A 13,991-nucleotide genomic window follows, 5' to 3' on the forward strand; every position below is an offset into this window, starting at 1 on the left:
AATGTTTTTCTACATACCACTACCAATAAAGAAAACTGACAACAATACATTCAGCTTTAAGATAGTGGCACCTCCGTAAAATCGTCTCTCTCTCAACCACGCTCCAGACTGAGCGTGCGCGGCCAGTTTACCAGCTCGTGAACACAATTTTACACAAAACCAATAACTTGTAAAACGAACTCAGAAATCCATAACAAATGGATTCTTAATAAAATCTCCCAAACAAAATCCAGTACAAGTAAGCTACTCAGTAAAGTCTCTGTGACTTTTTACCTCAGCTAGCATCAAGCTAACATATACTCTCACTCATTGTAAATCACGTTCTTCTCTCACTCAGTTCGACACAAAACCAACACAAAACCTTTCCTAAAGTGATAATACCTTGACAAAGTTGTTAAATAGCATGTTTTACATGTTCTTTCAATATTAGAAAGTTTGGAAGTTCTGTTACATACCTGCAATAGTAAAAAGAACAGACACAAGTTTACATCTGCAAAGTTAAGGCGCTTTCTTTATTCTGAAGAATGGTGCGCACACTTGGCCAGAACTTTCTGTTTTTTCTACTACCACAGTGCAACACCGCCATCTATTGGCCTGATGGACTACTAACGCATGTAGAATATACACATTTAGATTAATTCAGACAAATATATAAACAAATAGGTTTTTAGTGACTTTGTTTTCAACCCATTACAGCAACAGTTCTGGTGGACATTCCTGCAGTCTGTATACCAATTGCACGCTCCCTCAAAATCTGTGGCATTGTGTTGTGTGACAAAACTGCACATTTTAGTGGCCTTTTATTGTCCCCAGCACAAGGTGCAACTGTGTAATGATCATGCTTTTTAATCAGCTTCTTGATATGTCACACCTGTCAGGTGGATGGATTATCTTAACAAAGGAGAAATGCTCACTAACAAGGATGTACACTAATTTGAGAGAAACAAGCTTTTTGTGCGTATGGAACATTTCTGGGATCTTTTCTTTCAGCTCATGAAACATGGGACCAACACTACATGTTGCGTTGATATTTTTGTTCAGTATAGTATGAAGCTGCGGCTCAGAGTAATGTTTCTTCATATCCTATGTAATGCTAAAAAGTTAGCATTTAAAACAGTGGCCAGGTAAACATGGGTGTCATGGCATGCTGAAATAACATGGAATGAACCAGTACCGTCTCAATGAAGTAGATAGTTGTAGCTCTGTCATGAGTGCTGACTGGAAGTGAATGTGAAGAAGGCTTTTGTGAAGCGTACGTGGCCATTTTGAATGACTAGTCATTGTGTATTCATTTTTCACATTTACATTTTAGTCATTTAGCAAATGCTCTTATCCAGTGCGACATACAGGAGCCATTAGGGTTGTGCCTTGCTCAAGGGCACGTCAACAGATTTTTCACCTAGTAAGCTCGGGGATTCAAACCAGCAACCTTTCTGCTCTTAACCGCTAGGCCACCCCATGACCTCCTCAGCAGTACTAGCGACATCTCTGCTGATGGAATGCTGTGTGGTCTCAGAGCAGACACTTCCTCCTCTCTCTATCTGAACTTCATCTCCATTGATAGAGGACACAGATAGAAATAGATCTCTCTCCTAAAGGACAAGCTAGTAGCTTTGTACCTGCTCTGGTTTTCCGACTTTAAGCAATTTAATTTCTATGTCGGAAGTGAGTTAGAGAAGGTACTACTTTCTATATTTTTTTATTCAATTTTTCTCTCTCGGGCCCCACTGCCCATCCTTTCAGTTCTCTGTGAATACTCACACCTCTCAGCCCTACTGGCAGAGTTGCTGTTAGAAGCCCCGTGCTCATGCTGTACATCCATATGGTGGCTCCATAGAGACAGAATATGAATACCTCAGTGAGTGTCATTATTTAACCTTTGACCTGGATCTGGCCACTGTCAGGTAACATGAGCAGTCAGAGCCCACCGCTGCTCAAGAAACGACTTTCGTTACTGCTGGTTTTGGTCTATTAAGCCTCATTCAAAGTGGAAAGAGATCATGTGCAGAACTGTGGTGGGCATATATGAAGGGCTAAAGCCCGAGAGGTTAGCCAGAGAATGTTGGTAAATTCTGTTGTGGTAAATCTAATCTTCTCACTCACTATAACACACACACACACACGAAAATACAAACACACATTTATACACCACCAGTGCAGCTCAAAGGAATGATTGGCATCCGTCTGTGAATGCTGACCGGAGGGAGGGTCAGTGAGAAAGGGAGAGGGTGGGGAGCACTTCAAGGGAGCAGGGAGGGTAGGTCTTACGGAGACCGAAAGAGGGAGGGAGAGTGGGAGGAGTAACCGAAAGAGGTAGAGGGGAAAGAAAGTTGCAAAGAGTTGCTGGCGAAGTAGACAGAAAGAGGAGACTAGTGAACTTGGTTGAACAAGCTGTGGACCAGGTGTGCTCCTCCTCTGCCCAGCACGGCGTGCCTATTCCTGGGTAGAAAGAGCAAAACAGGCCCCTCTGGGGCTGGATCATGGGACAGAGCCTTCCTCTGGAGACCCCAGCTCAGGACCAACACCAACACATCCACCGCAGCGGTGAGTTTCTAGCTTACTTACTCACTCACTCAGTCACTCACATACACCTGCTCTATAATCAGTCTCACAAGTACACATTTATAAATAAACTCAAACACTTTCACTCACTTATGAAAAGATCCTTAGTGTTCAGTTTTTCAATTTCTTTTCAACATCTTGGCTGCTGAAAAAAAGGAGGGAGGGCAGAGGAGAGGCGGGGGCTGGAGATTGTGTAATCAACAATGTTGCACACTTTATTTATCTCTCTTTACCACAGGGAATGCTAAAAGTCACTGGGACCAGGTGGATGAATATCAGCTGTGTGTGTGCGTGCACCCACATTACTGAGTGCAGGATACCCTTCTGACATTCTGTATGCAAAACAAAAAGATTAGCCGCACAAACACATGTCTCACTGTTTGCGGCAGTAAACTGTGAGATATTGAAACATTTTCTGAGAGATTACTGGAAATAGGATTGTCTGTCTGAATGTGTAGTGTGTTATTATGTGCTTTCTTTGGAGCCATTCCATCCAGCTTTCCCTCAGTATTGTTGTGGTCTGTTATCCCATGGAGGTTAAGCCTACGAGGTTGGGTCGTCTTGCTAGGTTATTGTATAGAGATGAAGTTAGGCAACCAGCGAGTAATCGGCCTAGTGTGCCACTTGTGTAACAAGTTAAACAAGCACACCAGGCAAAAAATGGTCCAGCCCATCTTGCATTTGAAATGCCAGATGGCCAGTTCGACCCTGTGTGTAGGTACTAGTACACAAAACAAGGTTGAGAAATGGCTATCTTTTCAACCGAAAACTTTAGCTATTGGAATTACCTCTCTGTACCACCCACTAGTGACAAATCAAAACTTATCTAGGCTCCATTTCAAAACATGGAAGGTGACTAGTTTAGGGTTGAGGAGGGAAAGGGTTGGCTTTCCTTGCGGAAGCAGACTCGTATGTAAGTGATCAGGCTGCTCGAGGCAGTGGGCTTGCTGCTGAGGCCCTTTAAAACAACACTATCTGCTCTCCACCACATGCTCACCTGACTGCTCCTGCTATGAGTCAATGAGTCATGGGCCTGAGGTTAAACCTGGATCATAGTTAGCTACAGTTTTTTACGCAAGATATGTGATAACTATGTTTCCATACTCAACGTTACAGCTTAGCTTATACAAAACGGCGCCATAGATTTTTCAACTAACCTGTTCTTGGCGATACTATCTTCTAGAGGTTGACCGATTATGATTTTTCAACGCCGATACCGATTATTGGAGGACCAAAAAAAGCTGATGCCGATTTAAAAAAAAAAAAAAAAAATGTATTTGTAATAATTACAATTACAACAATACTGAATGAACACTTATTTTAACTTAATATAATACATCAATAAAATCAATTTAGCCTCAAATAAATAATGAAACATGTTCAATTTGGTTTAAATAATGCAAAAACAAAGTGTTGGAGAAGAAAGTAAAAGTGCAATATGTGCCATGTAAGAAAGCTAATGTTTAAGTTCCTTGCTCAGAACATGAGAACATATGAAAGCTGGTGGTTCCTTTTAACATGAGTCTTCAATATTCCCAGGTAAGAAGTTTTAGGTTGTAGTTATTATAGGAATTATAGGACTATTTCTCTCTATACGATTTGTATTTCATATACCTTTAACTATGGGATGTTCTTATGGCACTTTAGTATTTAGTATTAGTATTGCCAGTCTAACAGTATTGCTTCCATCCCTCTCCTCGCTCCTACCTGGGCTCGAACCAGGAACACATCGACAACAGCCACCCTCGAAGCAGCGTTACCCATGCAGAGCAAGGGGAACAACTACTCCCAAGTCTCAGAGCGAGTGACGTTTGAAACGCTATTAGCGCGCACCCCGCTAACTACCTAGCCATTTCACATCGGTTACACCAGCCTAATCTCGGGAGTTGATAGGCTTGAAGTCATAAACAGCGCAATGCTTGAAGCACAGCGAGGAGCTTCTGGCAAAACACATGAAAGTGCTGTTTGAATGAATGCTTACGAGATTGCTGGTGCCTACCATCGCTCAGTCAGACTGCTCTATCAAATCATAGACTTAATTATAACATAATAACACACGGAAATACGAGCCTTAGGTCATTAATATGGTCGAATCCGGAAACTATCATCTCAAAAACAAAACGTTTATTCTTTCAGTGAAATACGGAACCGTTCCGTATTTTATCTAACGGGTGGCATCCATAAGTCGAAATATTCCTGTTACATTGCACAACCTTCAATGTTATGTCATAATTACTTAAAATTCTGGCAAATTAGTTCGCAACGAGCCAGGCGGCCCAAACTGTTGCATATACCCTGACTCTGCGTGCAATGAACGCAAGAGAAGTAACACAATTTCACCTGGTTAATATTGCCTGCTAACCTGGATTTCATTTAGCTAAATATGCAGGTTTAAAAATATATACTTCTGTGTATTGATTTTAAGAAAGGCATTGATGTTTATGGTTAGGTACAGTCATGCAACGATTGTGCTTTTTTCGCAAATGCGCTTTTGTTAAATCATCCCCCGTTTGGCGAAGTTGGCTGTCTTTGTTAGGAAGAAATAGTCTTCACACAGTTCGCAAACGAACCAGGCGGCCCAAACTGCTGCATATACCCTGACTCTGTTGCAAGAGAAGTGACACAATTTCCCTAGTTAAAAGAAATTCATGTTAGCAGGCAATATTAACTAAATATGCAGGTTTAAAAATATATACTAGTGTATTGATTTTAAGAAAGGCATTGATGTTTATGGTTAGGTACACGTTGGAGCAACGACAGTCCTGTTTTGCGAATGCGCAATGCATTGATTATATGCACCGCAGGACACGCTAGATAAACTAGTAATATCATCAACCATGTGTAGTTAACTAGTGATTAGGATTGATTGATTGATTGTTTTTTTATAAGATAAGTTTAATGCTAGCTAGCAACTTACCTTGGCTTCTTACTGCATTCGCGTAACAGGCAGGCTCCTCGTGGAGTGCAATGTAAAGCAGGTGGTTAGAGCGTTGGATTAGTTAACCGTAAGGTTGCAAGATTGAATCCCCGAGCTGACAGGTAAAAACCTGTCGTTCTGCCCCTGAACAAGGCAGTTAACCCACCGTTCCTAGGCCGTCATTGAAAATAAGAATGTGTTCTTAACTGACTTGCCTAGTTAAATAAAGGTGTAAAAAAATATATTTTAATTTATATTTAAAAAATCGGTGGACACCGATTTCCGATTGTTATGAAAACTTGAAATTATTCGCCCATTCCGATTAATCGGTCGACCTCTACTATCTTCGTTCTCGTGTCAGGTACAAGGTTATCTTCTAAATGTCCGTGTCCAGTTGCTGGTGGTTCTACAAAAAAATATATGAAAACCATGTTTTGTATCGAGCGGGAAATGCCTCTTGCATGTGTGTAGATCTTTGTTTTGCCCGCACTGTGTAACTTGCTGTCATCTACTACTAGAAACAACTAGTTCCTGCAAAGATGCTGGGAAATGCTAGATGTGCGTTGGCGAAGAACCTCCCAGCACGGTACAAAACATGGATTTAATAACTTTCAGATTTTTCCCCCTGATTTTTTTGTAGAATCACCTGCAACTGGACACAAACATTTCTAAGAACATTTTCCCTAATGCCTATTACCCAGGCCTCTTTCTTTTTGTGGTGGGAGACTTGGTGTGAGATAATGATGTGTAGTTCGAAAAAAACAACATATGACAACTCTTTTTATTGACTCAAGTTGACTCGAGTCATGATTCGTTTTTCGGAGTGACTCATTCATTTTTTGTCGTTCTTTTGAACTGCTGGCCGCATTAACTCTATAGCAGGATTAATACGTGCTTTTCCGGCTCATCAAATGTGCGCCGACCAACAACTGTCTGTCATATATGCGTGCTGGAAAATATATCATGCTGCAGGCAGCATAGAGAAGAAAAATACATGTTTAGAACTGATAACAGCCTCTGCGCAACAAACTCGAACTTGAGAACGAATTGTTTGGGGTGCTGCAGTTGACGAACAATATTGTGCTTGTCACCCTCACTGCAGTCAAGCAATGCATTCCGCCAAGAGCCGTTCACAATCTAGTCTGGTTGCGGCCACAACTAGACCTCGTTTCAAGTATATCAATAAATAATATTGTTTGTATTCCTAGAAATCTGGGCGTTACTGACTCAAAATAGTCAAGATTCGTTCTTTTGACTATTTTTTGACTAAGATCATAGTCAGTAAAAATAGCTTAGCTTCCCATCACTAGTCTGAGGTGTGGAAGATGCCACCAGGTGTGGCTATTAGCATTGCTTTGAGGTCATCCCAGTCTGGCGGTTTCCACTAGATAGTAAAGCCACAATGTCGAAATTGGCTATATCGTAAAAATGGGAAATCACATTTTAAGTAGATAAATTGTAGAAATAGGTGGAACTTAGGACTTTGTGGCTGTGGTAACTGTTACAGGCTTTGGTTTTTGAGGTTGGTTCTATTTAGTTGTGGATGCGCACTGATTGGAATTATCCTAGTTGTTCAGGATGTGTTGCACCTGTCGCCTCGTTAGTCAGTCGTTAGTTTCAGGTGATATTTAAGAGCTACAGAGCCAATGCTTCAGTGGGCATCTCTTATGTGAAACAAAGCCTTTTATCATGTCTCACCTGTTTGGTTTGTGCCACATTTATTTGCATTCCCTTACCTAAGTTGGTGTGAGTTGTCTTTTCCTTTAGTTTGTCTGCTATCAGGCAAATCCAGTGGGTGTTTGTTTGGCCAGCACCCAGTCAGTAGGCACCCCCTTGGATGCCTTTTAAAACCCCACCTGTTTCGTTCTGGTTGTCAGAGGCTCATTTGTTAGTTCCCTATTTCTATTGAGCAGCGATTTAAATTTTGGGGGAATGTAACATAACTAGTGACATCCAAGTCTGACCCTGATTCCTTATTGGCAAGCTCTAGATGGGCAGGATTCCTGATTGGACAGCACTGTCTAGCCTGGTATCCTTGCTGTCACTGCATCATTCACTTTGAACTTGTCTTCCAGACCTCTCTAAGGTCTTTGTTTTTACATAAAATCATTGTACACAACACTTAAGGATTCTTCAAGAGGTCTGGGTGATTGATGATTTTTAGAAGGGAGTGATGATGATGGAGGGTTTATGGTATTGTTATACAATGGGTGGGTCTAATCCTTAATACTGATTGGTAAAAACCGCATTCCAGCCGGTGTCTATTCCACAAATTACCACCGGCTAAATCTATGATGTTAAAATGCCTATTTACTCTGTTCCATCTGACTGCACAATCCACTGTCAGCCCAGCATATAAACTTGATCTCCATTATAAAAAGCATCTAGACATTATCTCACTTTTCTTTTACTCTAACATTTAGTTTTCAACAGCAGAGATTTGTGTAAACCTTACAGAACAAAAAGACTGAACAACTGGATCGCGTCTCTAGCAACCGAACCGATAGAACGAACGACCAGCCAGCTTGGGTAGCAACCAGTGGTGGGCCGTCAGGGCCAGCAAGGCCTTCTATGCTGGCCTAAACATAATCAGAATATAAAAAAATTTAAAATATATTTTCCCACAAATATGTATTAAATTATTCCCCAGAGTAAGAGTTATACTCTTCATTTCATAGCTTTCCTCTTGGTTGCACTGCTTCCAGCCCCAGGTTGAGATTTGGAGGGCTGGTCTTTATGTTAGATCTTTTATCCAATCATATTCAGCCATCATGTGTTGCCAGGGGTCTAAAATCTGCCCTCAGGCCTTCAGAATTAACAGTGCGGGCGCTTGTAGCTTAAAGTGAATGGAAATGAAAATTTAGTGTCAACCAATCAGCTTTAGAGTTGGCTATTGTACGCCTGCTGGCTGGCTCCAGTGTTACACAGGAGCCAGCTAGCAGGCGTAGTGCGTGCACGTCTTTTGATTGGATTACCAATATTGAGAGGCAGGTCCTATGGGCAGGTCTATGCAGAACCTCAGAACTAGGAAACTGAATTTGATAAACAAATTAATTTGCGTACTACTAAGCTGTTTTTTCAACCCACAATGGCGGAAGGAGGAGAAGATATCGATTTGGTCGAGGATATAATTATAACGCCATTCTCAAGACTAACTTTTCAAGAAAAGTTAGACATTATAAGGAGAGGTCGCCCGACGCCGACGCTACAAAGCCTGTCACAGGCGGGAAAGGGGTTCGTTCGCCACTTTCAAAGTTCCAACTACGAGCGCTATCAATGGCTCACAGGCTCCGAGAAGCACTGCAAACTGTACTGCTGGGAATGCCTATTATTTGCAAGTGATCGATTTGGTGTTTGGAGCCACACTGGCTTTGCAAACTTGAGTTGTCTAACCAAGGCAGCAACGAGACACCAAAGTACGGCTGGGCACTTACAAGCAATGGTGCTTTTGAAAACTTTTGGGGACACCCGAGTGGATCTACAGCTCAACGAACAAGCGCGCAGGGCAACGGAGCTGCACAATGAAAAGGTGAAGAAAAATAGGGAAATATTGAAAAGACTCATTGATTGTGTCATGTTTTTGGGTAAACAGGAACTTTCATTTAGGGGACACGATGAAAGTGCTGACTCCACAAACAAAGGGAACTACGTGGAGCTTCTTTCTTTTCTTTCTGAAAGCAACACAGATTTACAATACCACCTGTCCACTAACAAAGTGTTCATTGGGACGTCAGGCAAAATACAAAATGACCTAATTTATGCTATTGCTGAAGTGATGGGAGAAGAGATCAAAATGGAGATTAAAAAAGCTCCCTTTGTTGCTGTTATGGTGGACGAGACAACAGATGTGGGAAATGCAGCACAGCTCGCACTCGTCCTGCGTTATGTGACGGACACAGGAGTCAAGGAGCGATTCATCCGATTTGAAGATGTGACAAGCGGCAAGCGAGCTGATGACATTGCCGCTATGATTTTCCGTTTCTTGGAGGAAAATGAATGTAGTCTGGATAAAGTTGTGGCACAGTGTTTTGATGGCGCAGCAGTCATGGCATCTGGACTCAATGGGGTGCAGGCTAAAGTTAAGGAGAGGGCACCGATGGCCTTATTCATTCACTGCTATGCACATCGACTAAATTTAGTACTGTCTCAAGGAGCCTCAAAGCTTAAAGAATGCAAGGTCTTCTTTGCCAACCTCAATGGCCTTACAGCATTTTTCTCACGATCCCCTAAGCGCACGCAACTGCTCGTTGACATCTGCAAGCGTCGTCTTCCTAAGGTTGCACCAACGAGGTGGCAATATACATCTAGATTGGTCAATGCAGTCTTTGAAAAGAGAGTTGCCCTAAAGGAGCTGTTTAACCACTTACTGGAACATCATGATGACCATGACGGGGATACTGTGCTTATGGCTGATGGATTTAATGCACGTTTGGATGATTTTGAGTTTTGTTTTTTGCTTGAAACATTCAATGGGATTTTTAATTATTCGGATGTGCTTTTTGGAATTCTACAGAAACAAACTTTGGATGTACAATTCTGCCTGACAAGGGTGAACGAGTTTTGTGACACAATTGAGCGAGAGAGGCGCAGATTCAGTCAAATCTACGATGACACAGCGCGCATCTCAAGTTCACCCAGCGAACCCAGAGGCCCAGCACAAGGAGACCCTCGCACATACTACCAACAACTCCACAGCAATATTCTGGACAACATTCTTTGCCAGATACGAAACAGGTTTCAAGACCACGAAAAATGTATGTTTCTCTCCCTCCTGGACCCCCAGCACATTCAGACCTACCGGAAAAAATTCCCGCAAACAGACTTCTCCAGCTTAACAGAGAGTCAGGGAACACTGTTCGACCTATCCAAGCTAAAAACAGAACTGACTGAAATGTATGCTATGACTGATTTTGAAGGGAAAAGTCCCTCTGATCTCCTTGATTTCCTTAAGGCATGTGTGACAGTGACTATCCCTGTGTCCACGGCTTCTGTCGAGCGGTCATTCTCGGCCTTAAAGCGAATCAAAACGTATTCCAGAAATGCTACTGGACAGACTTGGCTTTCAGCATTAGCCTCCATGTCGATAGAAAAGGACTTATTGGTGGAACTAAAACGCACAGATAGACTGTACAACAGAGTCATTGAAGTCTTCTTGAGGAAAGAAAGGAGGAAGGATTTTGTGTTCAAATAATCAGTCTTTGGTGAGTAGGCATACAATGCATTTTATTTTTTATTAAATGTGTATGTATGTTTCGCATTTTATTTCGTTAATATTAAATAGCCTATATATTAACAAAATAAAATGGCAAATAGCCTATGTTGCAAATTATTTGTTTTCTTTCTTTTATTTTCAGTGAATAGTTATGTGTCTATCATCATGGTGAAACTGCTTTGGGTGCGACAATGCGCTGTTTAGTGAACACACTGTATTTTATTTTTTTGGGACTTAAAGCTCAAAGTTTGTGGACCAGAAATGGATAGAAGAAGAATATTAATATAACTCTGTTGCACTCGACTATGTTCTTGCCTATTAGTTGAACTGTACTGTATTGTACTCTTCCCCTGCAATTCTCTGAATAAAAATGTCAATTTCAAGGTGACGCAACGCCTGGTTATACTGGGTTTCTGTCTAAATGTATAGTGTCTAGAGCCATGGCATCATAATGATGGTAATAAGAGGTGGATTCATTCAAGTGGGACTGTGTAGGACCTCACTGAAGGCCCAGGCCCACGGCACGCCACTGGTAGCAACCCTAGATTTGTGTCAGGACTATATCTTGTGGAAGGATGAAATGGTATGAATAAATTCATCAAAATAATGTTTTTAATGAAAATATGTCAATCATTATTTGAATATGTTGGTAACCTGTTGTATAAAAGTGATAATGCCCTCGAAGCCGGTGTTTTGAAGGATATATTGGCACAATTTGCTAACACCCCTGCCAATATACCGCCTTCTCTGGCATTATCACTTAATATTATGTCCTGTGTGCTTTATAGCCTACAGTATAGCCTACAGTTGAAACAGGCTCTCTGTTTCCATGTCCAGTACAGTAAGATGTGTGAGTGGTGGAGGTTGACTTTGTTCTCTGTCACAGTAAGGATCAGGGTGGAGTGCCGTTTCCTCCGTTGTTTCCCAGACCCCCTCCCCCCTTTCCTCTGTCCGAGTCACACAGCTGCAGACAGCCTACACACACCGGACCTCCACTCACTCTTCAGGCACGCTTTTGACAAGAAAATGGGTATAGGAAGGATCCATTTGGTCACCTTTCGAATCTCCGGGATAAGATCAACTGTATTTCTTGCTACCAGCTGAATGGAGTGAATGTGCTGCCTTGTGTTTCTGGTAGTATCAGTCAGTCAACCCACTGTGGATCTGGAGTGTGTCGGCCCAGCACAGCCAGCATTTATCCTGCTTGAGTGGATTTTAACTAACCTGCCTGCCTGCCTGCTCTCCTTGTCAGAGGCAAACCGTTCTGCCAGAGGCTGCTGTGTCTGTGTGTAGGAGAACCAGGGGAGTGTATGTGTTACAGACAACTGCGTTTAGCAACTCATTCTTTGGACATCATGAACTGAATCCACTGGTTTTTGTAACTTCCCGAGGAGATGGATGTACATGGTTTGGACCTGGCCTCTGGACTTTGATGTTTTGTCCGTATGTGACTTAGCAGCCTTCTGTGGGTCTCTGCGCTGTCACAGCCAACCCCCGCCCCTCCCTACCTAGGGTGTTGTGATCGACTAGGGACAAGTGTTTGGGTTTTTGAACACAACCTTCTGCTTCCTCATGGCATGCTGCCTCAAGTCCCACCACCATGGAAGCTGGACCCTGACCTCTCACCCAGGTGACTAGCTCTGTAATATAACCTCCACGACCCTGCTTTGGTGCCCATTTCCACCTTTTGACATGTTTCCTCTACATCCACTTCTGGTGTTTTGAAGGAAGGTATTGTATAGTATTATTACATCTGCCCATCAGCAGCTGGCAAATATTATAGCGTTTTTTAAGCGTGCGTTGTTGTGTGAACCGAATTGCTGGGGCAGTGTTATTGTCAGGACATCCTGTGTTTGTGGGACTGGTTGGTTGTTTTGCCCCAGCCCTTCTACACGGTAAATATTATGTCTGCTGAATTAATACCTCAACCTTAGAGGAACCTGGCTCACAGAGATGTGAAGCTCAGCACCTTGTCAGTCAGCCTGTCAATCACCTGAGCTGTTACCATGGCAGCTGGATGTCTGTACGTGTCTCGGAGAGAGACTCACTCAGGCCAAAGAGAGAGTCCTACCTCCAAATATTTTTTAAAGGTGTATGACTCCACATTGTTAGTGAAAAAGCATAAAGAGTGCAATGTGTGTCTGTGTGCTTCCACGTAGCCTGTTGGTGTTGAAAGGCTTATAACAATATTCTCCCAAGGGGAGGAATGTGAGACTCTTGACTGTGGGAAGCTATAGATGGAGGCTAGTGCAAGAGGGACTCTCCCATCTCATAACTGTTGGTTACTTGGTTGTGAATGTGTGGAGGAGTACATGCGCTTTCACCATCACCCTGCCAAAGCACACACAGTCCCAGAGCTCTGAGCTAATGTTAATGGTGGTCCCGTGTGGCTCAGTTGGTAGAGCATGGCGCTTGCAACGCCAGGGTTGTGGGTTCAATTCCCACGGGGGGACCAGGGTTCAATTCCCACGGGGGGACCAGGATGAATATGTATGAACTTTCCAATTTGTAAGTCGCTCTGGATAAGAGCGTCTGCTAAATGACTTAAATGTAATGTAAATGTTAATAGCCTTCCTAATGAGCCTGGCCCTCCCATGTTCTTTAATCACGGTGCATATGGGTGTCAGGCTAGCATAGCTAGGCTAATGTTCCTCTGCACTTTACTCTGTGTGCATATGGGTGTCAGTCTATCTCAGTTAGGCTATAGGTTAATGTTCTAAAACTACACTTTACTCAGAGTGCATGGGCCAGGCTAAACAGCAGCTGGTGCACAAGGTTTTGCTCGCCTGAGTTAGAGCTCAGCTAGGCTACTGTAAAAATGTCTGGGCAAGGGTTACCTCTGCTCTCTGCTGTTGTTATGTTGCAGATGCCCAGTTGTGGTTGTCATATTTCAACAGTGTTTCTTGACTCTCTATTCTTGTCTCTCTGACGCCATTTCTCCAGTTGATGAAGTTGACCACCTGCACACCACGACGGAGGGAGATGGGGACAGCACCCCTCTCCCATGCAAGGGCAAGGGCAAGTTCTCTACCCTTGGCAAGATCTTCAAACCATGGAAGTGGAGGAAGAAGAAAAGCAGCGAGAAGTTTACAGAAACTTCAGAAGGTTTGTCTTCCGGTTTCATTGTGTTTGTTAGTTTTTATGTGTTGCATTCAGTCTTTATCAAACGCCTTTTCAGTGTGTTTTCCTGTCTCCTGCTGATATGGCCAGTTTTCCAGTGTATCAAGTTCAGTCTGCTTTAACAAGACGATTGTTATAGTGGTTAGAATTAAATCATTTTTATTTGAAGATCTGTAAACT

The 13,991-nt window shown here is 42.6% G+C and overlaps 1 protein-coding gene across 1 annotated transcript in view; it reads left to right on the forward strand.

Moving 5' to 3' along the window:
• The first annotated feature begins 2,480 nt into the window (after positions 1-2,480).
• Positions 2,481-13,991, forward strand: part of LOC120047101 (phosphatase and actin regulator 4B-like) — a 32,891-nt gene continuing 21,380 nt past the window's right edge. The window contains exons 1-2 of the mRNA XM_038992641.1: positions 2,481-2,544; positions 13,635-13,796. Coding sequence (XP_038848569.1) covers positions 2,481-2,544; positions 13,635-13,796 — 226 coding nt within the window. The remainder of the gene's footprint in view (positions 2,545-13,634; positions 13,797-13,991) is intronic.

This window comes from Salvelinus namaycush, chromosome 5 (genome assembly GCF_016432855.1).
Source record: "Salvelinus namaycush isolate Seneca chromosome 5, SaNama_1.0, whole genome shotgun sequence".
Taxonomy (NCBI): domain Eukaryota; kingdom Metazoa; phylum Chordata; class Actinopteri; order Salmoniformes; family Salmonidae; genus Salvelinus; species Salvelinus namaycush.